The sequence below is a fragment of the Hippopotamus amphibius genome, chromosome 6 (genome assembly GCF_030028045.1).
Source record: "Hippopotamus amphibius kiboko isolate mHipAmp2 chromosome 6, mHipAmp2.hap2, whole genome shotgun sequence".
In the NCBI taxonomy this organism is placed as follows: domain Eukaryota; kingdom Metazoa; phylum Chordata; class Mammalia; order Artiodactyla; family Hippopotamidae; genus Hippopotamus; species Hippopotamus amphibius.
The window spans coordinates 41,344,489-41,371,589 of NC_080191.1; the positions used below are offsets into that span (position 1 = coordinate 41,344,489).

The 27,101-nt window shown below is 36.9% G+C and overlaps 1 protein-coding gene across 3 annotated transcripts in view; it reads left to right on the forward strand.

Moving 5' to 3' along the window:
• Positions 1–27,101, forward strand: part of MYB (MYB proto-oncogene, transcription factor) — a 33,583-nt gene that overhangs the window by 2,802 nt on the left and 3,680 nt on the right. The window contains exons 2-15 of one of the 3 annotated variants that reach the window (XM_057738898.1): positions 1,655–1,772; positions 3,517–3,588; positions 5,081–5,173; positions 5,419–5,639; positions 7,363–7,597; positions 8,825–8,905; positions 9,343–9,447; positions 10,731–10,985; positions 11,923–12,285; positions 13,791–13,933; positions 14,905–15,019; positions 15,111–15,236; positions 16,098–16,208; positions 18,623–18,730. In XM_057738898.1, the coding sequence (XP_057594881.1) occupies positions 1,655–1,772; positions 3,517–3,588; positions 5,081–5,173; positions 5,419–5,639; positions 7,363–7,597; positions 8,825–8,905; positions 9,343–9,447; positions 10,731–10,985; positions 11,923–12,285; positions 13,791–13,933; positions 14,905–15,019; positions 15,111–15,236; positions 16,098–16,208; positions 18,623–18,730 (2,146 nt within the window). The remainder of the gene's footprint in view (positions 1–1,654; positions 1,773–3,516; positions 3,589–5,080; positions 5,174–5,418; positions 5,640–7,362; positions 7,598–8,824; positions 8,906–9,342; positions 9,448–10,730; positions 10,986–11,922; positions 12,286–13,790; positions 13,934–14,904; positions 15,020–15,110; positions 15,237–16,097; positions 16,209–18,622; positions 18,731–27,101) is intronic. The other 2 variants (XM_057738899.1, XM_057738900.1) reach the window with 2 other exon arrangements.

The window sequence follows — 27,101 nt, forward strand, 5'->3', positions numbered from 1 at the left end:
TGAATCTATGACTCCACTTTCAGATTACCCCGGTTTCCTTGATATCCCTAATATTTCACAAGGGTGCCTCTATTTCGGGGCCTTTCCAAGGAGTTCCCAATGAACCTTTCAAACGCTCTAGGATTATAACTTTTTTTTCACCTTATGATGCTTGTGTTTTTTTTATTTAAGGGAAACTACTGTGATTATTAATCAGAATTGGTTTAGAGCCCTTTGTTGACCATGTGAAACAGGATCAGGCTCTTGTTTAAAAGGATAGACACTAAATGAAAGATGATTATAGATTATAAATACAGATTAGTGGTCTTTTTTGTGGTGGCATTTTAAGTTTGGATCACATCCTACTTATCACCATGCATCCTGGACCTTCAAACTGTTTTTCAAAATAATAGTTTTAAATTATAAGAACCTCAAATGCAGGATTTTTGGTAAGCATATTTGCTTGCTTGTAAGCATGGGTAATATATACTTATAAGTTACTTTTGGAAGACAAAACCTGATATGAATATACATTTTTTAGAATAATGATTTGCATTATGATATTGCTTTATATCATTTTTATTGTTCTTAGTTTGATGTAATTCTCAATAACATGATAAATTTTAGTAAATTTTTAAAGATAGTATAATTTTTCCTCATATCTTAAGTTTTATAAGTAAAATTATAACTAAAGGTAAACTGGCTGTAAAATGACTCTCACCTATCCATTACATGATTAATAAACATTAAGTATAGAGTTACTTCAAAAGTCATCAAAATTTATAGTTTTGGTCAAGTAGGTAAAAGAAAAAGCTCTTTTGGAAACAGTAGTAGGTTCCTTTTTAACCCATCTGGGAGAATCCCTCAGTTTTGAATTAGGGTACATTTTAAGATCTTTCAAATACCATTCAGTCGGAGGTAGAAAAAACACGAGTCAGATTCTGACTATCACGTGGCCTAATTATTCACTTGGTTACTCTGGAAACTGAGGATTATAAACGTGGCCACAAGTTGGATCAACCTGGCCTGGAGTTTTGAACTGTTTGATATTAATGTTATTTACAAAGCAGCTTAATCACTTAATCATTTATCCTTTCTCAGGTTTTTAAAGCCTTTCCTCTTAGATTCTCTTAATCTTCCAATCTTTAAGGGATGACTATAATTATATTGTTCGGTGTATTACTTCTTGAATTTTTTTCTTTTAGTAAACCACCAGTCCCATTAGGATAACATAATTGAGCTGTTTATTGTATTTGGGAAATATTATTTAAACGATGTGACGTATACCAAACATTTTGAGTGTGTACTTCTGTAAAGGACATGGGCTCTCATTTCTTTTATTGTCCTTAACATTAAGTTTTAAACTTAAACCTGCATTGGTTGGAAGGTTGCCAATTGTGTAACTTGTCACTGGTCTAACATTAACAGCAGGTTTAAACATGCAGAGCAATAGGAAGTGCCAGGTCCTTTGCCGTATCTGTGGATACCAATAACAGCAGAACCAGTTTATAATCCCAGAGCAACAGAATGCCGAAAACAGTCTTGCTGTGCAAGTTTTCAAAGTTTTATCTTTGTAAGCTTTGAAAAGATTGTTGGGGAGTTTTGGTGGAAGTTTTGTATTCCAATAGTTTGAATCCTCATTTCAGTCCACGTCTGCCCATTTTTATTTCTGCAGCATCTACAGTAGTGACGAGGATGATGAAGACATTGAGATGTGTGACCATGATTATGATGGGCTGCTTCCCAAGTCTGGAAAGCGTCACTTGGGGAAAACTAGGTGGACCAGGGAAGAGGTAACTAATCATGTAATCAAAATGGGGGGAAACCTGGAGTGCATCCATTTATAAAAACACAAAATTTCAGCTAAACTATAGCTGTTGAAACTCAGTAGCAGGCTCCTTGAAATCTTATCCTAGTCTGCCCCTGCAGCATCCTTACCCCTCACCACTCCCCCACATGGGCACTATACCATCCCTTCCCAAACTTTTTACAGCTGTTTGAATGTCCTCTTCTTCTCACTTTGTTTTATCTGTGTTTCCCTCTGCCTATTCTGTTCTTGTCCTTTTGCCCCACAACTTCTTATTACTTCTTCATCACTTGTGGAGACATTACTTCTTCTGTAAAGCCATCCCTGGCCTCCCCAAATAGGTTGGATGTGTCCTCCAACCACTGGGTACATGTTCTTACTTATTGTTGCTCTAACGTATATGCCTCCCCCAGTAGACCTTAAGTGCTGAGGGCAGGGCCAAACGTCTCTTCATTTTTGTGTTCTCTGAACCCAGAATCGATTGCCACAAAGTGGGATATTAAAAGATGTTCCCTGAACAAATGAATGAATTGCTATTTCCAAAAACAAAACGAAAGAATAAAGCAAAACACTCATAGAACTTGTTATGATGGGTTCATTTAACATTCTTGGTATATAATATTATACAGAGCTTATCAAAAGCTTGATCTTTATAGGAATGGAAAAATGCTTGAGGCAAAATTATTAATGTAAGAGAATAGTTGGTTTTTTCTTCAAAGTTCTCAAAAAATTTTGCAACTGATTGTAGAGGAGTTCACCTTAGAATAAGTGGTGTTGACTCTTCTTTGGTTTCTTTCTGTCCTCCTTCACTTAAACCAGAGCTCTCGTCAACAGGCAGGCAAGATTTCCAATGAGCTTCGTAGGAAGTGCATATTTATCTATGGAAATTGTGCTCTTGGATGATTCCTAGAGATTTAGAAGCTGTCAGTAACACTGGTTTCCTAATTCCTGTGTCTGTGTCATAGCAGGGACTCACGTTGTGTGTGACAGTTACCTTCACACAAACATGAGGATTCTCTTTTGGTTGAACACCTTTAGAAAGACACTTGTGAACTGGAAGATTTCACCCTGATGTTTAATGTCTTCTGTGTTCTAATAAGTTGGGTCTCATTTAAATTGTCAATATATTGATACAAAAACTAAATGATTTTCTTACATCATACGTGCCTTCAAGTTTAATTTAGAAAAGTGATCTTCCATTTTTTATGTGAAAGAGGTTGAACTTACTAAATGTCAGACTAGAGCTTAAACTATTTCTTATTGAGATCCTATCTACTGCCATAGTTCAATGTCTATTAAGTCAAACAATGGAGTTCATTACTTTTTTCCCACAAAGTAAAACTTTTAAAAGTTACCAGATGTTAAACACTCAATGTGCCAGACATTATGCTAAATGTTTTGCATAATTAACTCAATTAATAATAACTCATAATTAACTCATATAATAATCCTCAAATGACCCTGTTGACATCATCATTCCCATTGTACAGATGACAATACTAAGGCCCAGAAAGGCAAAATGATATACCCAAACTTATACAACTAATCAGTAGCTGAGTTGAGTCAAACTCTTGTCTGTCTGACCCTAAATAAATCTATGTTGTAAACCAGTATATCACATTAATATCTGATGAATCTGATTTTTTTTGATTGATTCCCTTTTAACTTTAACTTGAATAGAGCTGTACAGTAAATGACTGATATCCTAGGATTACCTTTAAATGTCTTAGGATGAAAAACTAAAGAAGCTGGTGGAACAGAATGGAACAGATGACTGGAAAGTTATTGCCAATTATCTCCCGGTAAGTTAGTAATTTTTTCTTTCTGTAAAAGGAAATCTTCTCCCAAAGATTTAAATAAGATATTCTAGGAGATGATATTAAGACCTTACATATTTGCTTGTATATAAGAAGTAAGAGAGAAATGCCTTATCCATAACTTGTATTTCTATTGTAATGCGTATAATTAAAATGTCTAAATATATTGTTAAAGGATTTTTACAACATATTTTAAATGTTTGCTTCTTATTTTATCTTTTCATTTTTTAGGATAATATAAATTACCATTTTGATGATTTGTTATGTGGTAGATGACCAAACTCAGGATATTTCCCCCAAGTCAGCTTCTTTTAAATTTCCTGTTTTTTCAATAGCCGTAATTTTGGTACCCTGGTTTCAAATTTGGAGTTCTTTTAGACTTATCCCACTCCCCCATCCCGTACACCCAAGCAGGGATTAAGGAATGTGGGATTCCTTTGTTCATTCTCCGCACTGTTCCATGTGTTTGGCCCCTTTCTTTCTTCTCTAGACCATTGCATTGCCTTCATAACTGGCTTTCCTACTTGTAGCTTTCCACTTTCCCACACATCCCAGACACCACTGATAGATGGAGGTTCATCAAATGCAGCTGTACTTTACTTTTCAAAACTAGCAACAGTGACTTCGAGTCTCACACGTCAAGTAAACTGCCTTGACCTGGCAAGTGAGGGCCCTCCCATATGCCTCAACTTACAGCCCCAGTTCTGTTCCCTATTTCCTCTCTGTAAGCAGGTTTGGTTGAATTCATTTTTGCTTTCCTTGTGGAGGGCTTATGTCCCTGGTGATGCCACCTCCTAAAATGTTCCATCCATCCTTCAAAGTCCATGCCAAGAACTTTGCCGGACTCCTTCTAAGGAAACATAATTTCTCCACCTCAGAAGACACTCCTTTTTCCACCCCAATATCATTTTGCTTTGGTCTCTTCTTACATATGAATCAGATTCTTCCCTCTTAGTTAATTATATTTGTCTTTTACTTCTTACAAAATTATAAGCTCATAAAACAGGGCCTATCTTTATTCATCTTTGTTCTTTCTGCAGTATTAACACTTGTGGTCCTAAATTGAAGCACATTTCTTAGTTTGAATGGGAGTCAAACTTGAGTCATTTAGAGTGGGTTTCCCTGAAAGTCCAACATCAATATGGAATCTCTAAGAAGTCTTAATCCACGTGGGTACATCCAAATGCAACACACTGAGGTTAAGGTTAAGTGAAATTGACAACCAGGTGTGCAATATGGTGATCCTTTAGTTCACAGGGCAGGACTACTTCCCTCAGGAGGCAGAGCTTCTAATTTTAGATGCAACTTTGATATATTCTTTGTATGTTCCTTAGCTGTAAGTAATGGGCTTTCCAAATATGCCCTAAAATATGTTCTTGAATGTTTTTACTGCGTATTGTCATTCTGTGATTTATATTACAACAGTCTTATCATATCATATCTATGTGACAGTGCATACTTTATCTTATTTGCCTAGAATCGAACAGATGTGCAGTGCCAGCACCGATGGCAGAAAGTACTAAACCCTGAGCTCATCAAGGGTCCTTGGACCAAAGAAGAAGATCAGAGAGTAAGTTCTTTCTTCATTGGTGTGTTAATCAAAATTATGAGTATTCCCCAACATTGTGAATGTTTCCCAAATTGAAGAAACAGGTAAAGTGTACAAATAGGAAGCAGAGGACTCCATTCCTATATTTCCCATAAATGAAAGCAGATTTTTAGAAATTTTCTAAAGATCTTGTAACATGAAGAATGCTTACACTGACTCATTACATAACATTAAAACATAGGTTATTTTTGTGTGTTTATCTGAAGGTGATAGAGCTTGTACAGAAATACGGTCCGAAACGTTGGTCTGTTATTGCCAAGCACTTAAAAGGGAGAATTGGAAAACAATGTAGGGAGAGGTGGCATAACCACTTGAATCCAGAAGTTAAGAAAACCTCCTGGACAGAAGAGGAAGACAGAATTATTTACCAGGCACACAAGAGACTGGGGAACAGATGGGCAGAAATCGCAAAGCTACTGCCTGGACGGTAATAATATGTCAAAAAATATATTGACTGGGAAGAATGAGGGAGTGGGTACTGAACATTCTGCTTTAAAATGTATGATGAGTGAATTACATTTTATCGATGGTAAATGTTTCACTAGGTAAACCAGATCCATAGCTTTTACAACTGGAAGAGATCTTAGAGTTTTTCTGGTTGAGGACTTCCAGAATCCACCCTGCAGTGAGCTTGGGCCAACTTTCCTCAGGCTCAATTGCCCGATAGGCAAAATGGGGTATAACCTGCTTCGTAGGGCCAATGTTAGTATCAAGTAAAATGAATGTCAGAGAACTCTGTAAACTACAAAACTCTAAACATGTAGAAGGAAACCAAGGGTCACAGACAGTTGGTCTCTGGTCTGAGTTCACACAGCTGGTTAAGTGACCAGAAGGAATTCGGCTACCATTTTCCTGTTACCACGTTCACTGCATTATACCATTTGGCTTAATTTTTTTTCTTTTGAATAAAGAAAGATTGTATTTCTAGAATTACCATACCGCTTCCAGGTTTTTAAATAATGTCGTTGTTATGCTTTCTTTTTAACGAACAAGGCACGGAAATGACCTCTTTATGAGGGATATTTATGGGAGCTCATTTTGGTCCCACTTTCCCCATTTAAACAGTTTATAACAGGTGTAATTTAACTTGGAAGATACTATTTATTATAAATCTTACATAAAAATATTGTAAAATAGGAAATGTTTCAAATATTTTTTTTCTTGAGCTTCATAAGCCAAAAATGGTGAAAGGGTCGTTTCAAAGCAGGCCATGGCTCCCATAGTCTATGCAGGGTTCTCTTGTGATGTTCCAAAGCATTTCCTCCCTCCTGGTTCACGATAAAGCTTAGGGAATCCAAGAGGTTGATAAAAGGAGGCCTTTTCTCCCATATGGTCTGAAAGGATATGCTGTTGATTCTTCTAAAAATTTAAGGGGCGACTGAACTTCCTCTTTCTTCAGCATGCATTCCCCTACCCCCATAGAAATAGTAAAGGGGAGGCTTAAAACGGCTTTTTTTTTTTTTTGAATTGGGAAACTGTTTTCCTGAGAATTGAAAAACTTTAGTAAAAATGCTTTGCAGTTTGAAAATATATTGGGGAGTTATAGCCTCTTTCCCTTCTCCTCCCATTTTGCATTTTCACCTCTGGTTGTGGTTCCATTTGCCTGGCTGTGGAACAATTTCAGGTGGTCTTCAAAACGTGGGAGGTTTTTTTACTCAAAATCTCTGGCTGGTGCTATTCTAGATAAAGAGTAGACACTGAGGCGGCAGCAATATCATTTACTGCTCACCAAACTTTACTGAGTGCCTATTTACTGACCCTGCTAAGTCACCCTCAAAGGAGTAATTTTCTAGAACAGCCAGAACTTTAAGTTGTATTAGAGGCTTGTACCACAATCCGAATAAACATGAAGGGTGTTGTATTGAAAATACTCCTAATTAAGGAAACAAAATGGCTAAAAGATTTCAGAATTTATAGAAAACTATGTTAAGTTCCAGATTATGTAATTTAGAGAAACCTATGGATTTTTAATTAGTTAATAGTGGAAGCATGATTTTCAGGAGGCAGAGAAGACAGAAACAATTAAAAAGAAAAAAAACACTCATAGTGGACCAAAAGGGTCTCTGTTGGAAACAGTTTTCTGTCAATTAACTGTAATCTGAATTGAAATTTTTGTTCGTAAAATGTGTATGTGATATATTTCTGTGCAGAACTGATAATGCTATCAAGAACCACTGGAATTCTACAATGCGTCGCAAGGTCGAGCAGGAAGGTTATCTTCAGGAGTCTTCTAAAGCCAGCCAGCCACCCGTGGCCACAAGTTTTCAGAAGAACAGCCATTTGATGGGTTTTGCCCACGCTCCACCTTCCGCTCAGCTCCCTCCAACTGGCCAGCCCTCAGTGAACAATGACTATCCCTATTACCACATTTCTGAAGCACAAAACGTAAGCCATTCTTGAGAATTGAGTTTAATGAGTGAGGTGGTTATTTTAGCTCCAAGTCATAATGATACCTTGCAGGTGCATGCTTCTCAGCTTTCATAAACATGATCACGATCGATCGAGAGGGGTGGGTGTTGTTATCCCTAATATGGATCCAGAAATGAGGATGTCAAGTGATTTGTCCAGGGTTACACACCTCACAGAGATAGTACAGACTAGAATCCAAGTTGTTTGATTCTAACTTGCTGCTTCGAATCTAATTTGAAGTGAGCTTTTGAATGTAAATTTACTTAATGGGGTACTGCTGAAGAAGAATAGGGGCCTAGATACAATGCAGTTGTATCTAATACTCTTCTCTGTCCCAATGAAAAGTGAATGTAATATTACATTTTAAAAGGAAATAGTTTAGCACTGAAATTTAATAGATGATTTGTAAGTTTGATTCTGGTAGTGACCTAGCTGAAATGTCTTAATTTATTCATTCAGTCAGTGTTTACCTTCTTATTGTGAGTCAGGAGCAGTTTTGTGACTGACAGCTGAGATTTTTTTGTCCTCCTTTGAATCGGTGTGATTCTTTCTTCATTTCTTGATATTTACAGTTATGGAAAGAAATTTTCATAATGGGTGGGAAAAGAAGAATAAAGAGAAAAAATCAACAAACTTGAGTCTTAAAATTAGCAATGATAAATGGTGAAATTTATCCAAGAATTCAGAGCTCATAAGCAAATTCTATGCAAAACATATCTTCCCTATCTGTTCCGTATATTTGACTACAGACTTTCCTGAAAGGTCTCAGGTGAATGAATTATCCTAAGAGGTGCTGTGCTCTTTACTAAAACTCATAATAATTCACAGAAAAATACTTTAGTTTATAAACAGCTGGTACCATCTGTTTTTGCCATCAAAATTTCTTTCATACACTCATGAATGTATTTTAGATTATATTTTTCTTCTGTTTTTCTCTAAGAAGTACTTCCTGTCAGGATCAATGATCACTTTAAATTGCTTTCACGATGTTGCTTTAGCTCTTTAACCATTATTAAAGTCTCGGCTAAATTTTCAAATTAGAGTTGGGTTTTACTTATTTATTTTGCTTTGTGAATTTTATCAGAAAAGTTTGTTTGTTTGTTTGTTTTCCCTTAGTCCTAGAGCAAAACTTCAGGAAGCCAAGTCCCCTGAAGCATGTGTAACCATGAATGACTCCGTCTTTGTTTTGCCTTTTTGATGTAGGTTTCCAGTCATGTCCCATATCCTGTAGCGTTACATGTAAATATAGTCAATGTCCCTCAGCCAGCTGCTGCAGCCATTCAGGTAAGCCCATTTTAAGATCATTTCATAAAGAAACTCATTAGCTGCTCAAGGCATAGCTCTATTTCTTTCATCCAAATGCTTATTTCCACCTGATCCACTGAAGTTAAAAGAAAAGGGGGGGACCCTGGAGAGGTGGGCAGAGCTCTGGCCAGCGTTCTACACTTCCAGAGTGAATTAGCACCAGAATTCTTTGGTTCTCTGATGTTAGAAGTTGAAACGACCCCTCCCTCAGCATGTCCTCCAGTCTCAGGTTTCACATCCCTCCCTCATGTCCGGGGTAACATTCACAGAGATTTCCACAGTGGCCGGATTCGGCTGGCGCTGGTTCCACGCCAGGGCTCTTTGGGTTCTGTGTGGTCCCTCGTGGCCACGGCCATTGTATTTACAGCTTCCCACCAGACCTTTGCCTTTTTTTCTCCCTTAACTTTTAATTTCAGAGACACTATAACGATGAAGACCCTGAGAAAGAAAAGCGAATAAAGGAGTTAGAGTTGCTTCTCATGTCGACTGAAAATGAACTCAAAGGACAGCAGGCGCTCCCGGTAAGATGTTGCTGCGGCTTGACCCCAGTGCTCTCCTGTATCTTGTCCTTTATCTTCTGTATATCACACTAATCAAGACTCTGTGTATCCACTAACAATGTTTAAACGCTAGAGGTTGCTTGTAATAAAATGCAGTTGGTATCACGATGTGTGTTGACTAAGTTGGAAGTAGTCCTTTTGTGTTGCCATAGAAACTCAATATCCACTTGTGATTCTGAAGAAAAAAAAAACTGAGGATTTTCTTCAGAAAGACTGTAATCAATTCAAAGATTAGCAGAGAAAAAAATGAAAATTGGCAATTTTTTTTTTACAAAGCTGTGTATACGTCTGGTGCCTATTCATCTGATTTTTTCTTTTTCTATTATTTTACTTAAGCTAGATAATTTCAAACATGATTTGACCTATGTCCAGTATATACATGTAAAAAAGATACATATTAAATCTCTCCATGAGCAACATAAATGGCTCTCTGTTGTTTGCATGCGCAAAAGCTGTGTGGACCATTACTGAATTTTGACACCCTTTTCTAGTTATTGGGCAGCAAACTAGGAAAGAAACTTGTACTTTGTAACATATGTAATTAACCAACAAAGAGAATAAAAGATGTGATGCCCAATAGATATTCTTAAGAGTAGATTTCTTTTTGGGTAAATAATAAAATGATTATGTGCATATGATAGTTCCACCACTTTTTAACTTTAGTTAATGTTTTGCAATTTCTCCTGTTGCGTGGTCATGCTGAAAGGAGACTTCTGTTAATCTGCTCTTCTGCTTTCCTAACCACGTTGATTTGGCAGCCCTTCACTGCATCAGTGCAATCTGTAGCATTAAAAAGAAATAGAAGCCACCAGAATATATGCAGATAAAAGCAACTCTAACTCTTGAATCCTCCAGCCTTTTTGTAGGTTAGAATGAGAATAGCCCACTTCTTAATTCGCAGCAAACATTTATGGTCCTTTTGGAAATTACGTTAAAGTAGATTTTTAAGACATTCCATGTGGGAGTTGTACTTTGTAACATAGTCCCTCTATTTGCAGTTTTAGCAAAATGAGGACAGTGAAGGTCATCCTGTAGATGACAGGCTATACTGCTATTAAAAAGCAGGGTCTTGCATTGATAAAAGGAAACATCTTGACAACTGTTTCTTAGGCGCAAGATTTGGATGATGCAATGACTTTTATCTTTCCTCTAACAGCATCTGATACCTTGTGCAACTTCATTGCTAAGTTCCTTCTCCCTTTCTTCTCCCCGCTCTTTCTTTCTTCCCCCACCCCCCTCCTTAGACACAGAACCACACATGCAGCTACCCTGGGTGGCACAGCAGCACCATTGCCGACCACACCAGACCTCATGGAGACAGTGCACCTGTTTCCTGTTTGGAAGAGCACCACTCCACTCCATCTCTGCCTGTGGATCCCGGCTCCCTACCTGAAGAAAGCGCCTCTCCAGCCAGGTGCATGATCGTCCACCAAGGCACCATTCTGGACAATGTTAAGAACCTCTTAGAATTTGCAGAAACACTTCAATTTATAGATTCTGTAAGTAGAATTTTTAAGGCAAGTTAATGTTTTTGGAAGGGGAATTAGGAAACTCACTTCTCAAATTGTTGCCATTTCCTGTGGCGAATATCATGTTATTAACATATATTGATGTAAATGTATAAGTATGACTTTAGTTTTCGTGTGTATGTTTTTTCAATATCTGATTTCTTAGGCTACCCAGATAAAAGATAGCTTTTCACACATTTCCTTCAAAATGCGTATTTTTTTAAATCGTAAAGTTAATGACCTATAACTAGAGCTTGGGTTATAGGAATGATATTTGGATTATTTTAAAGTATTTTTTTAACTTTGTTTACTCCTTTGTGTTTCCCTAGAATTGTGCTTTGCTTTTGGATAGCACATTTAGAATTACATTCACTCAGAGTTTAAAGCAATCTTTCAATGTATTTGAAGTGGTAATAAGTTCATTGATTGGTGCGTGGCTTTCTCCACAAAACACTGATCATTGATTACTAGTCCCAAATGGTTCACTGAGATAAACCATCTCTGGTGAAACAAACTTGAATTCAGTATCACAAAAGCAGACACTCAATTCATTTCCTTTGTTTCCCAGTTGGTTAAAAAGCATTTACTGCCTCCCCTCCACTCCCCGCCCCACCCCAGCAGAGGATGAACATTGCCAAAATGTGCCATCAAAAAGGTTTTCTTTTTGCTTTGAACCTGCATGCAAATGATAGAGTCCTGGGAGGTCCCTGCAGTGCCTGGGTAGGGCCAGCCTTGAGGCAGCACGGGAGACGCACCGTGCAGTACACCAGAACAACTGTTCATCCCGAAGCTGTTTCTCAGGAAGTCAAGCGAGCAGGCCAGGTGTTTTCTTTGCGTTCAGCATCTCTTTCTCAGTGCTGTGTTTCAGGTGATGGCACACATCACGCACACGCTGTCTCAAAGTTCTGCGCCTCCCACATTGTTTCAGGATGCTTCATCGTGGGGTGATCTCAGCAGTTTTGAATTCTTTGAAGAAGCAGATTTTTCACCTAGCCAACACCACGCAGGCAAAGCCCTCCAACTTCAGCAAAGAGAGGGCAATGTGAATAGACCTGCAGGAGAGCCTAGCACGAGGGTGAACAAACGCAGGTTGAGTGAGGGTTCACTTGACCTGCCCAAGCCCTTCCCTCCTGCGAGGCCCAGCACCATTCCACGGGTCATCCTTCGAAAAAAGCGGGGCCAGGCCAGCCCCTTAGCCACTGGACACGCTAGTTCCTTGATATTTGCTGACGTCAGCAGTTCAACTCCCAAGCGTTCCCCTGTCAAAAGCCTACCCTTCTCCCCCTCGCAGGTAGAGCACAATTTCTGCACAGCTGTTACTAATTTTCAACAGACACCTGAACCTTAATAATCTAGAAACTAATCCTTTGGAACAAATGACTAATTACTGTTGTCTTCACTGATTTCGTTCCGTTGTTGCCTCTAGCTGTTGCTAAGTCATACTGCCTCCCAGAGTTTAGGCTGTCTGTAGGCTGACTGATGATTTTGTCATAATTCTCTCTCTGACTTTTTGGTGATTCGAAAGATGGTTAGTTGCATGGGATGTGCTTTTATTTCCTTCAACACTAGAGTTTAACATTTCTATTTCTTCCTCTTCTTCCATCTCTTCCCTCCCTTTAAAACCTTTAACAGATTTTCTGCCTCTTTGTTCACTTGTTATGTGATTCACTGACCCAGGGGAGGAGGGAACCAAATTATGTTTAGATAACATTTGAGCTACAACTAGAAAATCTAAACGTTCCAATCCATCTTTAAGTGAAAAAGTTTTGGGAAAAAATGAGGAACAAATGCTTAAGAAAGATAACGTATGTTTTAATTTCAATTTCTCAATATTGGCTCTTCTGAGTCGTGCCATAATATTTTACTAGCACAGTTTTTCCAATGAATATTCTTATTTCGTATAGTTTTTTTAAGAGATGGAAATTATTCTTATCAAAGACTTGTGTTCCTTAATTATGAAAATAATTGAAGTTAGTAGATAATTTGGCACTTTAAAACATTTCTCCAATTATGTCTGTTGAGTCTGTTTTAAGAACAACTTTAAGTAAGAGCAAATGATATGCCCACATAAAAAATGATCTTATTTTTCGCTTGTTATTTTCCAGACTCTGTTCTGGAGTATATTAGTTCCACAAGACTTTAATGATGTTCTGGAAAAATATCTAAATATATAGGTATATAAGTTTGGGAAACCCTGAATTAAGCAAAATTAAAATGGTTTTTTTACTGCAGGACCTCTCAAAATTTTTAATATAATGATGTGCATTGTCAGTTTCCAGGAGGAGATTACAATACATGTGTTTCCCAAATTTGTTTTACCTTGGAACCATTTGAGGAACACCTATTACTTTCTCAGAACATCAATGTTCTGAGAAATACAGCTTATCATTCAAGAACTTTCCACATAATGTCAACTTTATACAATAATGGTTCACAGATCATTAAAGAGAAAAAACAAAGTATGAAAGAAAAACAATGATTACTTTCCCCCCCAAAAAATCACTTTTAACGTTAATAAGAAGTGCATCTCATTCTCTTTAGTGACGTGTCATTTATCGATAATGTTTTCTTAGGATTTTGCAAGTTTTTCGGCATTGACTCTAGATTTCATTTCTTGGAAACCATACTCCAAATCTTGGGTGCTGAATTGAAATAAAACACTATGTGCTTGTTAATATCATTATTATTTCATATAGTGGGTCAGTAAAACATACCTACTTGTTAACAACGTGATTTTCAAATTGGGCTGAGTAAAGATTCACTGTTTAAGTATTTTTTCTTTCTTCCCATATTTAGTTCTTAAACACTTCCAATAACCACGAAAACTTAGACTTGGAAATGCCTTCTCTAACTTCCACCCCTCTCAATGGTCACAAATTGACTGTTACAACACCATTTCATAGAGACCAGACTGTGAAAACTCAAAAGGAAAATACTATGTAAGTTCTTGTTTCAAGAAAAAAATTATTTTATTTACTTGTATTTAATTACTAGAATATAGTCCCCAAATGTCTGATCTATTTATATGTATGCAATTTTACTGATCCACTTTTATGTACATAATCATGTGTATTTCCACATTGAATATGTCTGTCCTGGGCATGTTAGAACTAGCTAGAGGTAGAAGGTGGGAGTGTTACCTTTTGTAGTTCATTTCAAAATTTCCTATATATATGCAGAGATAGTTTTAATATAACTTTTCCATTCAGTTTTTCTGTTTGTTCAATAAGTCCTTTTTACCAAAAACAAGATTTTCAGCCTCCTTTCCTCTCTGGTTATAAAATTCAGAATTATAATGAGTATGGTTTTTAGTTCCTACTTTTTTAATCTCATTTTTTCTTTTTGAAATTTATCTATAGACAGGACCTCTTTTGCCATCCCCAGGAAAATTATATGATTAGAAGCCAAGAAGTGATTAAGTAGTCATTTATATTCAATAAAGGTTTAATCAATTCAAAGAAATGACAGAGAACATCAATATGAATTTTAAGAAACCTTTTAAAAATGCAATTTTATTATTTCCAATACAAAATTATGCTTTATAAGGTTAACACATGTTTTCTGTTGCGGGTAGAGAAAAGATAATGCATAGATAAAATTGATTTGTAAATGACATCAGATCTTCACAATACTTATGGTCATTATAGAGACTTAGGGGCACTACATATGTTTTCAGAATGGTTAAAGAAACATGAGAAATATTGTAATGCTCTTAGTTTTGGGGTATGATATTTTGAAATATGTGATGTACATATTATCTTTTCCTTAACAATACATATATGATTCATCAGCATACCCTATTCCATATCAATTAGTTTATTGTATTCAGTAGAAAAATATTAAATTTAATAGGTAGAGAAATGTAAGGGACATATGTTCCTTTATATTGAACCAGCCAAACTTTTTAAAGTTTCAGAACTCCAGCTATCAAAAGGTCAATCCTAGAAAGCTCTCCGAGAACTCCTACTCCATTCAAACACGCACTCGCAGCTCAAGAAATTAAATACGGTCCCCTGAAGATGCTAGTAAGTTCTCACAAAGTTCTTGGGTTTAGTTGGTTTATTAGCACAGACAGAAATTTTCTCCTGATGCAAATGTACCCAATCTTGCCTTCAGCCTCAGACACCATCTCATCTAGTAGAAGACCTGCAGGATGTGATTAAACAGGAATCTGATGAATCTGGAATTGTTGCTGAGTTTCAAGAAAATGGACCACCTTTACTGAAGAAGATCAAACAAGAGGTAAACATGAGATCCTTTGGAAGGAACAACCCTGCTGTTTTTGTCCCTTGTGGGCAGCTTGGTGTGTCTGGCAGGGGCACTGGGTAACAACACCTTTTCATAAAAGATTTTCATATAAGATGCAGTTACAAGGTACTGCCAAGCTGTAGGCATGTGATCTTGCATTTGGGAAGCTGAGCCACTTCTATTTCCTTCCTCTTTGAACAGAAAGCATGTTAGAGAGGATAAAGGAAAGAGAAGGAAGCAGCTTTGTATTGTACTTTTAAAAATCACTGATATATAGATGAATAGATGACTGATACATAGATATTTAATTTTTGGACATCATGGAGAATTGAAACTGATTAAATTAATAGTATCTTTAATCATAGTATAAAGGACAGAGAATCTAACTTGCCAATATCAAAGTTTTAGCTTGGTATCAGGAAGCATTTCCAACAGGTTCAATACAGTACCTCTTGAATTTATTTTCCTATAAGGATAAGTGGTTGAGAGATTGGCCAGAGATTTATTTTTTTCTTCAGCTTTATTGAGATATAATTGACAAATAAAATTACAAGATATTTGAAGTGTACAATGTGATGTTTTGATATACTTGTACCTTGTGAAAGGATTCTCCCCCATCGAGTTAATTAACATATCCACCACCTCACATAGTTACCTTTTTTTCAGTGAGAACATTTAAGTTCTACTCTCTTAGCAAATTTCAATTATACAATACAGTGTTATCAACTATAGGCACCATATTTTACATTAGAGCCCCAGACCTTATTCATCTTACAGAAATTTACTCTTGAGTTTAACTGTTTCATGGGAAGTTCTAACTCTAGAAACAGCAAAGCACTTCCTGTTTGCTTTCAGGTGGAATCTCCAACTGATAAAGCAGGAAACTTCTTCTGCTCAAACCACTGGGAAGGAGAGAGTCTGAACACTCAGCTGTTCACACAGGCATTGCCTGTGGCAGATGTGCCAGTAAGTACACGCCCATGTTATGAGATGTTGGTGGCTCACAGAATTCTGTGTGTGGCATGTGGGGCCACTGTGGTTTCAGCACTCTTTTAGTGCATCATACTTCTAACTATTCTCTCACATGATTATTTTCTTATGATTATTACTGTTGAATATAAAGTGAGATTTTGTACATGTGTTGGAAATAGAGTCTGTTCTACTGCAGACTTGTTTATTGTTTATTTTCTTAGGATTTGAGAGTCCTTGCCACTTAAAAAATCTGCTGCATGTATAGACACATTTCCATGAAAACAGAATATTAATTTTTACATTTTCTTTTAATTTATGTATTTGTCTTCTAAATGTAGTACAGGTTTCCCCTACTCTCTGAAAGTAGAGCATTCCTATGATACTTTTAGTAGACCAAAATGACATAAAGCAAAGAAGCAGTTAACCTTAGGATGTATCTTGTTAACAGGTGCAAAAAATAAGTAAAATTTAAAAAACAAAACAAAGAAACAAATATAACAAATAGAAACAGACTCACAGATATAGAGAACAAACTAGTGGTTGCCAGAGGGGAGAGGGGTGGGGGAAGGGGTGAAATAGGTGAAGGAGATTAAAAGGTACAGACTCCCAGTTGTAAAATAAATGTCACAGGGATGTAATCTATAGCACAGGAATGATAGTATTTTATAATAACTGTGTATGATGTGTAATCTATAAAAATATCGACCCACCATGTTGTACACCTGAAACTAATATAATATTTTAAATCAACTATACTTCAATAAAAAAAAATGAATAAAATAACTAAATTGAGATAAGCACAGATGCTCACACAATTCAAAGCCATGGGGCTTGATGCTGAGATGCTGAGTGTAGTGCCCTGGAAAGGAGCTTGGTGGTGCCACTCTAACTGCTCAGGGTGTGTGCTGCCTCTATAACAGTTGGCTGCAAAACAAAAGCAAAAATTCTCTTCAGATTTCTTTTGGTTAGCAGTTAGTGAAAACATTATAGGTACTAACTTAGGACTTTCATAAAAGCAAAATGGTGTGAAGTGAACTTTTGAATAGGGGAGGATACCTGTGTTTCCTCCTTGTTAAGTTGTCTCCTGTTTGGTTTTATATAGCATCTAGCATAGTGTTAATCCTAGTGTCTATAGTAAATGCCCATTATTGTACCCAATATTGCATTGCATTGGTTACCGCCATTTTTTTTCATAGACTTTATTTTTCAGAGCAGTCTTAGGTTAACAGCAAAGTTGAGCAAAAGGTACAGATATTTTCCCATACATCCCCTGCCCTCCCATAAGAACAGCCTCCCCATTATCAACATCCCCCACCAGAAGGGAATATTTGTTACAGTTGGTAAGCTACAGTGGTACATCATCGCCCTAAGCCCACAGTTTACATTAGGGTTCACTCCTGGTGTTATACGTTCTATGGATTTGGACAAACTTCTACTGACATTTATCTGCCATTATGGTATCGTGCAGAGTAGTTTCACTGCCCTGATAGTCCTCTGTGTTCTGCCTGTTCATCCCTCCAACTTCTGGCAACGACTGATCTTTTTACTGTCTCTAGCTTTGCCTCTTCCAGAATATTATATAGTTGGAATCATAGTGTGTAGCTTTTTCCAACTAGCTTCTTTCACTTAGTAATGTGCTCTTAAATTTCTTCTGTGTCTTTTCATAGCTTGGTAGTTTTGTTTTGTTTTGCCCTTAGTTAACCATCAATTTTAAAATTTGTAATTTGTGAATGGTTGCCCTTTTCTCTTATAAAGAATCAGAGCTAATAGCAATTGCTAATATTTATTCAGTGTGTGCTAAGTGGTGAGTAATACTCTAAGAGCTTTAGACGCATGAACTCGTCGAATCCACACAAGCACCCTACAGGTTTGCTTACCATTATCCCTTCCATTCGGCCAGTGGGGAAGCTGAGGCACAGGGAGGCTTAGTCACTTGCTCAAGATTGTATAGCTTAGAAGTGGTGGTTCTGGGTTAGAACTTTAGTCTAGTTCTAAAATCCATACTTTCCACCATTATGCTATACTGCCATTAATCTGTAATTCAAAAATATTTCTTTACCAATATATGAAATAAACATTTCTCTCACCAGAGTTTAGTAAGTTTTTAAAAGCTCAAATTTATTCATTCATTTAGCAGATGTTTTTTGAGTGCCTGCCTCATGCCTAGAACTGTGTGGAACCCCGAAACTTTTTGTTTTAGTGAAGTTTGCCGCAGTGGGATTAGGGTTAGTACATAGTTGGGTTCTCTGTTTAGCTCATTGGGAAGAGAATTTCTGGCTGATACCTGCATTTTTTTCCTGCTAATGTGGGTCAACTTATAGTAATCTACTGTCTAAAGTGTTAGAATTCTGTCAGCTCTGCTATTATCCAACCTCTTTTAAATTTCATATTATTCTCTTTCCCTTTAGAATATTCTTACAAGTTCTGTTTTAATGACACCAGTATCAGAAGATGAAGACAATGTTCTCAAAGCATTTACAGTACCTAAAAACAGGTCCCTGGTGAGTCCCTTGCAGGTAATTTTTTTGGGTCTAAATTTATTTATTTATTTATTGGCTGTGTTGGGTCATCCTTACTGTGCGCGGGCTTTCTCTAGTTGCAGCGAGTGGGAGCTGCTCTTCATTGTGGCTTTTCATTGCTGTGACTTCTCTTGTTGCAGAGCATGGGCTCTAGGGGCATGGGCTTCAGTGATTGTGGCATGCGGGCTCCATAGTTGTGGCTCACAGGCTTAGTTGCTCTGCAGCATGTGGGATCTTCCCAGACTAGGGATCAAACCCACGTCCCCTGCCCTGGCAGGCGGATTCTTAACAACTGCGCCACCAGGGAAGTCCCCCTTGCAGATAGTTGTTATTTCAACATTGGTATCTTAAAAGTCATTCACTAAAAAACTGTTTCTTGTTGTTTTGATTTTTTTTAAATTTTAGACAAAGAGGAGTGATACTTTTAAACAACTCCCATGTCTGAAAAACTCCTGAAATTCCTTGTTGCCACTCATATGAGACTTGCTGGAAATTTTTTATTAGAGCAGGCTCCCAATGCATGATGAAGTGAAATATTTCTTATGGAGACTGACACTGAAATTGTTAATTACATGTGTCAATATCTCCTTCTGCTTTTTAAAGGTTTTATAGAAAATTGGTATAGTTTAAGTTTTAAAATTTTTATTTTTTCTGCTCCCTCACTAAGCCATCAAAACTTAGACCCTGTTTAGATTTTTGATGAAGTCTGAAATTAGATAGCTAGAAAAGAATTACAACATATTTGACTATCAGAATGAGAAAAGTCAGCTGTCAGTATTATGTGGCTAATCTGTAGTTGAACATCTGCTCTCGGGTTTTAATATCAAAAGAGATTTCCCTTTTTCTGAAGGAGGTGTATGTTGATGAAATACAACAAATTCCAAATTAATCCCGAGCCAAATGTAAATAAGAATGCAAATTTGTTCCTTTAAATTATTTAAAGCAGTTCCCAACATTAAATAGCCCAGTACCAAGCCACCTGCAGAGCCCTCCCCTCCATCCCCCTATGCTACACTGAGGGAAAAGCCATAAACCCTGGAGCATGTAGAGGACCTGGATTCGGAAGTGGAAAGTCACGCTTGTCCTGTGACGGAAAGGCACTTTAGTCTGTGTGATTTGAAAGAGTGTCCTGTTCCTGGAAGGGCTTTCCTGTCACTGCAGTAGGCCTTCTCTCTCCAAAATTATGAGAATCTTTAAACTCCCTCCTTTAAAGCATTTGTGATGTTTAGCATTATTTTTAAGAAATACAAATACAGCTGAAAGGGCTGTAGGCACACTTTGTGTCTTAATTCCATCAGATTGCTCTCCTTGTGGCCTCTATCTCATCCAGCTGCTTTGATGAAAGGTGACTGTTGACTGCAGTGTGAGTTAGGGAAAGTCAGTCCTTGCGGGGAATCTGGAGTCCTTCCTGAGTCCATCAGGCCTGGGTAGGCATGTGAGGAAAAGAACAAACTCCGCATAAGCAGGACATGGAAAGGGGGTTAGAAGGATGTCAAGGCAAAGGTCAGCCACTTCAGAATTTTACCTAGAGCTGATCCTAGATCCAGAATGAAAGTCCTTTTTTGTTTTTTCTCTTTCCTTCTTCCTCCCTGAATTTTTTGGTCCCAGGTTTCCAAAGCATGGAATTCAACTAGTGCTATTAGTGCATTAACTAAGCTAGGTTAAGTTTTATGTATATTTTGTAACCTAGGCTAGGATCTGACCTATATTTATAGTAATATAGAAAAAAGAGCATTCTAAGTGGCAAAGTGCAATATGTAAATATATTTAGGGACAGTTAACCATTTTGTAAGTTGAAAACCCCTGGTTCTTTCCCAAAAACCAAATCCTAAAGCTTTTGGCCTAACCAATTAGTGTTCAACAAAACCTAAATCTAAACCTTTGTGCAGATATAAAATATACCCAGCCAAACATGGTACAGATATAAAATATATATTATGTAAAATTTGGCAAGAATGTCAGTTTTATAAAAAAAAGTCACCTAACTTTTACCTTGAAGATTTTTAATGCTACTGAATTAAAAAAATAATCAATATGAAAATTAATTATCAGCATATTTATATTTTATTTGATGGAAATATGACTTATCTTTGAAACTTAATATTAAGTAGTAGCTCTAATTTTTTAATCGATATTTTCTAGCATATCAGTGAGTCGTATTTGACACTACACATGCTAACACTGTATATTGAGATTAAGCCACCTACATACATCACATGGTGAAGGTAACATTTGTCGGCTCCATTAAACTACGTAATTGAGACCTATAAGTTGATTTTGGAGACAATGCTTCTGTCTACACGACATGATTTTACTGATTTATACCACTCAAATATATTTTAATAACCTGCTATAATAGACAACTAATTCATTTTAAGAATGAACGAGTGAATGGTATGCACCAAGGATCTCCTTCGCTTTGTGTCATGGAAACCCAGCTTCTAATACCATAGCAACATGTGATTTCTAAAATTTTTCAAACTTTTGTGATAAATATCAAGAAAATGCATCAGGTGATTCTAAATATTTAAGCATATATTGCCTATATTTCATATAACCCTGATTCAGCAATATTTATGTAGTGTTTTTTTTTATTTTTTTATAAATTTATGTATGTATGTATTTATGTAGTGGCTGCATTGGGTCTTCATTGCTGCACATGAGCTTTCTGTAGTTGAGGCGAGCAGAGGCTACTCTTCATTGTGGTGCACAGGCATTGCAGTGGCTTCTCTTGTTGCAGAACATGGGCTCTAGGCACGTGGGCTTCAGTAGTTGCAGCACACGGGCTCAGTAGTTGTAGCTCAAGGGCTCTAGAGCACAGGCTCAATAGTTGTAGTACATGGGCTTTGTTACTCTGCAGCCTATGGGATCTTCCTGGAGCAGGGATCGAACCTGTGTCCCCTACATTGGCAGGCAGATTCTTAACCACTGCACCGCCTAGGAAGTACCTATGTAGTTTTTTAATTTGGTAATTTTTTTATTAAAACTATTAGCGTTATGATATATTTCCGTTGATAATTCGATTTGACCTAATTAGGCAGATTTCTCATGCACAGTATTGTTGAACATATTGTGAGTGTGGCATTTGTTAAATGATCTGGCTATTCGACTTGAGTACTTTATAAAACCTAGAAGTTTTGTCATTTGTACTTAAAATAAATCAAATGTTAAATGCAATTTTAACCAAACAATCTAGACATTTTTGTTAGAGTGCATTTAATTAAAACAACTAAATATAACTCCTAAAATATTTTAAAATTCTGATACTTCTAAAATGTAAAATGTTTGTCACTTGTATAGTGCAATTGATTGTCTATCCATCTAATTGACTAAATAAATTTACTTAGGTAAAGAAAAGTTTATTGAAGACTACACTAACTGTGCAGTTTTGATCCCTGGCTTAATTATAAGCATAACACTTTAGACAGAGCAGTTATTGTTTTGAGGCCCCAAATATTGGGCCTTTATAGTTCAGCTTCTAATGCACATATAAATGCACGTGCTTATACATACATGAATACAGGTAACAGCTACATTTCCTTCTTCTCTTCTTGGAACCAGCCATTTCCCCCAAGGTGCTGTGATGCTTTTAGTGGGAAATGGTATGTAGAGACCAAACTCAGGGTGCAGAGTATGCCCATTTGTTATGTGGGTTGTCATTCAGAAGCAAAGAATTTTAATAACAGAGCTTTCCATATATCCCCTAGTCCATAAGCTGTAATGTTTAGAGGCTATTATAAGCCATTATGCACGTTATATTTGTTTTTGAAATTATTTATGCTTGATCTTTTTTTGAAAGGAATGTGCAGCAGCTGCATAATAGTGTAATAGTTGGATTTCTTCTTTTTTTTTCTTAGTTTCCTTAACTTTAATTATAAAAACAAACAGGGACTCGTAATAAAAATGTTCTGAGACATTTTTGATATTTGTGTTTTTTATGGAGCTCAGAATATGTGAGATTTTCGGACCATTGTGCTGTTTTCCCTAAGTTGTATGGTGGTAGAGAATGGAGTCTAGAAGCTTATAAAATGATCACAAATGAGGAAATAGACATTCAACCTAGAAAGCTTGCAGTTTAGAGCAGAAAAGGCAGATTCACTGTGGAATGCTACTGGATTCTTCTGTTCAAAAGTTACCCTGAAAGAGCCCAAGGCAGACACACACACACACACACACACACACACACACACACACACACCCTCCCTCAGCAAGGAGAAAAGAACATGCCTGTTTTTCTCAATGTGCTTTCAATTTGCTTTACATTTTAAAATAAATACATTATGCCAATAAATGTTTCCTAAGGTAGACATTTTCATTGGTAGATCTGAAACTGTACTTAAGTTATAAGCCTCTGAACTTCTGTATTTTTCTCTTAAATTATAATTTCCTTTTATTCCTGTTTAAAACCCAAATGTGAAAGATGTGTTCATATGCTTTTTACTCACTCACTTTCCTCTTTTTTGTAACCACAGAATGACAGCCTTAAATTTAAATTTCCTGACTTGGCTTGTCCCAGCCTTACTTTTTTAAAACAGTGAGTTTAATTTAAGTAAATTTCTCAAGCCATTAATACTGAAAGATATTTACACAGCATCAAAGAATCTTACACTATTATTGCAGGCAGTTGAAGCTCACTTTTTTAGTTCCATGTGCTTTGGATTGCTCCTATCTTTATATGAATTGTTTATGAATTTTCAAAAAATGAAAAAAGCATGATCGGCAGGGCTAAGGAGTGTAATAAGCTAGCATGCAGGCAACAGGCCACCTGGGTTCTAGTCTAGACTTCACCAATTTCTAATTTCATTTTTAATTTATTAATTTCTTCAGATGAAAATGCTCTCATCTATAAATTGGGGACTATAGTATTTCCTCCATTCATCATACAAGGTTACCATGAAGATCAAATGGATATAATATTACTTTCAAAATGGCAGCACACTTCCCAATGTACGTTGGTGGTGCCTATTTTTAGGCGAAGGGTGTGTACAGTCCCTGTCCTTAGAAGGACAGGCAAGGAAGCCTCACTAACAGCCAGGTCCATTTGCACTGTGGTGTATTATTTCCTCTCACATGTTCTTTCTCATTCCTTGTTCCACTCTGGTAGAACTATGTCAGTGGGTTACCAAAAAAGATTGCTGATTCAACTGATTCCTGAAATAAAGGTAGTCAGATCTCTTTGGTGTTACGGAGATGAAACAACTGATTTACTGGTCTTCTCTATTTTTCTGCTGCTTGGGTTGGCATGTCAACAGACATAGAAACAGTCCGTCTCCATGTGACATAGATCTTTCCAGGCATTTCTTAGTGTTAGTGTGCTGTTGTTGACCTGCTCCCCTGGATACCTCTGTATCCATTTGGTTCTCCCTTGGGTCACTTTTTCCCACTTGCTTTGGCAATATTTCACATAGCTGTCAGTAATATTCCAGGGACCTGCCCTTCAATATATCTTATAAAATAAGCAAGTTTGGCATGTACAGTTTCGGGGGTGAACTGAGAAAGGTTAAACGAGTGGGGAAGGGATGTTAAGCTCAAATTCAGAGTGCTCTGCCCCAGAGAGTACAAGACCTGGGTTTTTTTTTTGTTGTTTTTTTTTTTTTTTTGGTTGGTTGGTTGGGTTTGGTAAACCCTGTGAAATATTGAATCTTCCTTGGGCTAACAAAGATAGAATTGCTTTAGAGCCATTTGGCACTTGTCTTAATAGTTTAAAACCAATATGTGGCTAAAGAAAGAGCTATTCTTCCAAAAAATTGTGACACCTGAGGCTAAGCAATTAAAACTGTTGGGAAGTCTATCAACATGTAAGATGGAAAGAACCCTAGAGACACTGGGGACAAACTCCAAATTTAGCAATTGTTAACTCAGACCTGGGTGGGATGTGGAGGCACTGGGGGATAGGGCACCCCCCCCTCCCCGTCACCACCTGGACCTTTGATCCGCTAACTTTTAGGGCTCTTTTCTATGAAAGTTAGCAACTCTGAAGTTGGGAGCATTTAATTGTTTTGTGCAGACATGGGGGAGCATTTGTATGTGGGAAAAGCTTGATAACCATTTTAGCCACACTTTAAATCAGGTTTTTTTTTTGACTTTCAAGATACAGCTAAAGATTTCAACATTATCTCTTATAACTAATACATTTTAAAAGATTCCCCATTGGGAAGGAATTCTGACTTAGAATTTTAGTCCAGGGTAAGTCTTTTCTTCAGATAGGTTAAATGGAAAAATCAAATAATTCTTAGTCTTTTGGACACCGTTTATATCTGCTAATTATTTTAAAACATGAAACAGGAAAACGTAATACCATCTCATAAGCTGCTTTGGTTTAACAAAATCATTTTTTATGACTTATGCAAGTTTCTTATGAAGTCTGTGAATTGTAAAGCACTTACCCTGCCAAGGCTGTTGACATCAGCAGCTATTGTGTGAAGCTGCTCTCTGAACATAACGACAATGGTGGTTCTTGTTCAGCATGATGAAAAAACCATTCATATTCTAAGTGAACCTGTGAAGATAATCGAATTCTGACAGAAAACCACCTGTGGACATGGTCTTGTCTCGTTTTATTTCTTCTGTTTTCTACAAAGGATCTGAGTATTTATTCAAAGTGCTTCAGCAGGATATCCCAGTTAGAGCTCTGACAGTCTGTTTACAGTTCACTTCTACCCAGAGGCAATTAATGATACATTATGGGATAAGTAAGATGACTCTCAGGCAAGGGGAGGAGGATGTGTGGTAGGATTATTAATGTTGAAATGAATTAGGGTAGAGTGACATGTCTGCAATAGCATCATGGGTTAGTCGTTTAACAAGAATTCATGTGCAGGAATCTGTAATTCTTACTAATTCTTTAGTGTAAATGAAACTAACATTGAAGGAGAGGGAGTAAGGATGCACAAGGATCTATATGACAGCATTAAAAAACATCCTTCTAGCACAAAGGCATTTAATCCTCTGTCAAAACTATTCCGTTGGCTCCAAAAGTTGGCCTAGGGCCCCGGACTTCACGGTAAGGAAGGAGCTCCTTACCTTGAAGCAATAGCAAGAGAGGAGGCAGCTGCCCTTTTGCCTGGTGGACCTCAGCATTTCTTTTCTTACTCGAGTACTCGACCTCTGCTCTTCCTTTACCTTCACGAAGTAGGTATGTGTCTGCTCTGACCAGTTTTGCCATTCATGGTTGTAAGAAGTGCTTGCTTTGTACTCCAACAGTGTGGAAAAGAATCTGCCCACCCACGTTTGCATTTTTGTTCTGCATCAATGGTTCTTGCACATAGTGGCTACTGTGTCCTGGTGTTTGGCTACACGGGGAGGTTCAGGTATTCCAAGTCGTCTTGCCCTCCCTCAGCTCCCTCGGCGAGCTTCAGGGCTTAGGTGCCCCTAAAATGCTCTGCTTTCTGAAATTTGGATAGGTCGGTCAATTTGATTTATTTCTTCATAAATTTCACTTTGAAAAGTGTCTTTCAAAATACTAATTAAAAATACATGGTACCGTCTTTATACTGACCTTGTTTTAAATATCTGGTCCTGGAGGAAGAGCCAAACATGAATAAAGTGATGAGCCATCTGGGAGATCCAACAAGAACACAGTCAAAGTCCAAGTTGAAAATATACTAAGCTGATAACTGTGTTAGATTCTCTTGAACAGACATTGAAAATTCCGAATTAAGTACAATGACGTCAAGGATCAGAACCTGACTTTTACCAAGAAGCATTGTAAAAGCAAGCATAAAACTATTTTAATATAGTATTGTACGATACTTCGTTTAATATAGAAAGTTAATTCTATATTAATTACAGTACAGCTAAGTAGAAAAATTCTTAACCACAGAAAAACAGAAACAATTCTTTCTTCCTTGTTCCTTTTATCTCCCACTTTTATCTCCATTTTCACTTTCATTCTCCCCCCAGCTTCATTTGTTTGTACGTATTCTTTCAATATATGTATTTTTGGGTTTTGTGTGTACCTTTATGTTATTTTATGTTTACACATATATAAGAAATTAGTATATTAAGGTATTTCGTTTTGCATCTTCTTTAGTCACTTGCTTTTAAGATCCGTGCACTTTGTTCTGTGCACATCGTTGATCTTAAGCCCTGTATGGTACTCATGGTGGACAGCCATCATCTTTACTCACTCTCAAATGGTAGTTATTTTATGTCATATTGTCATTACACATCACACTGTCATATGTTATTGTATCACATTGTTATTATATGTCACTATTATATGTCATTGTCGTATATGTTATATATGTGTCACTACAAACACAAGCTCAATAATTACAATGATAACATTAAATTCTATTTTGTTAATTGGGTTTCTTGTGTCAATTTGGTGTTTCAGTGCTGTACTGAAAAATGTTAGTAACAACAT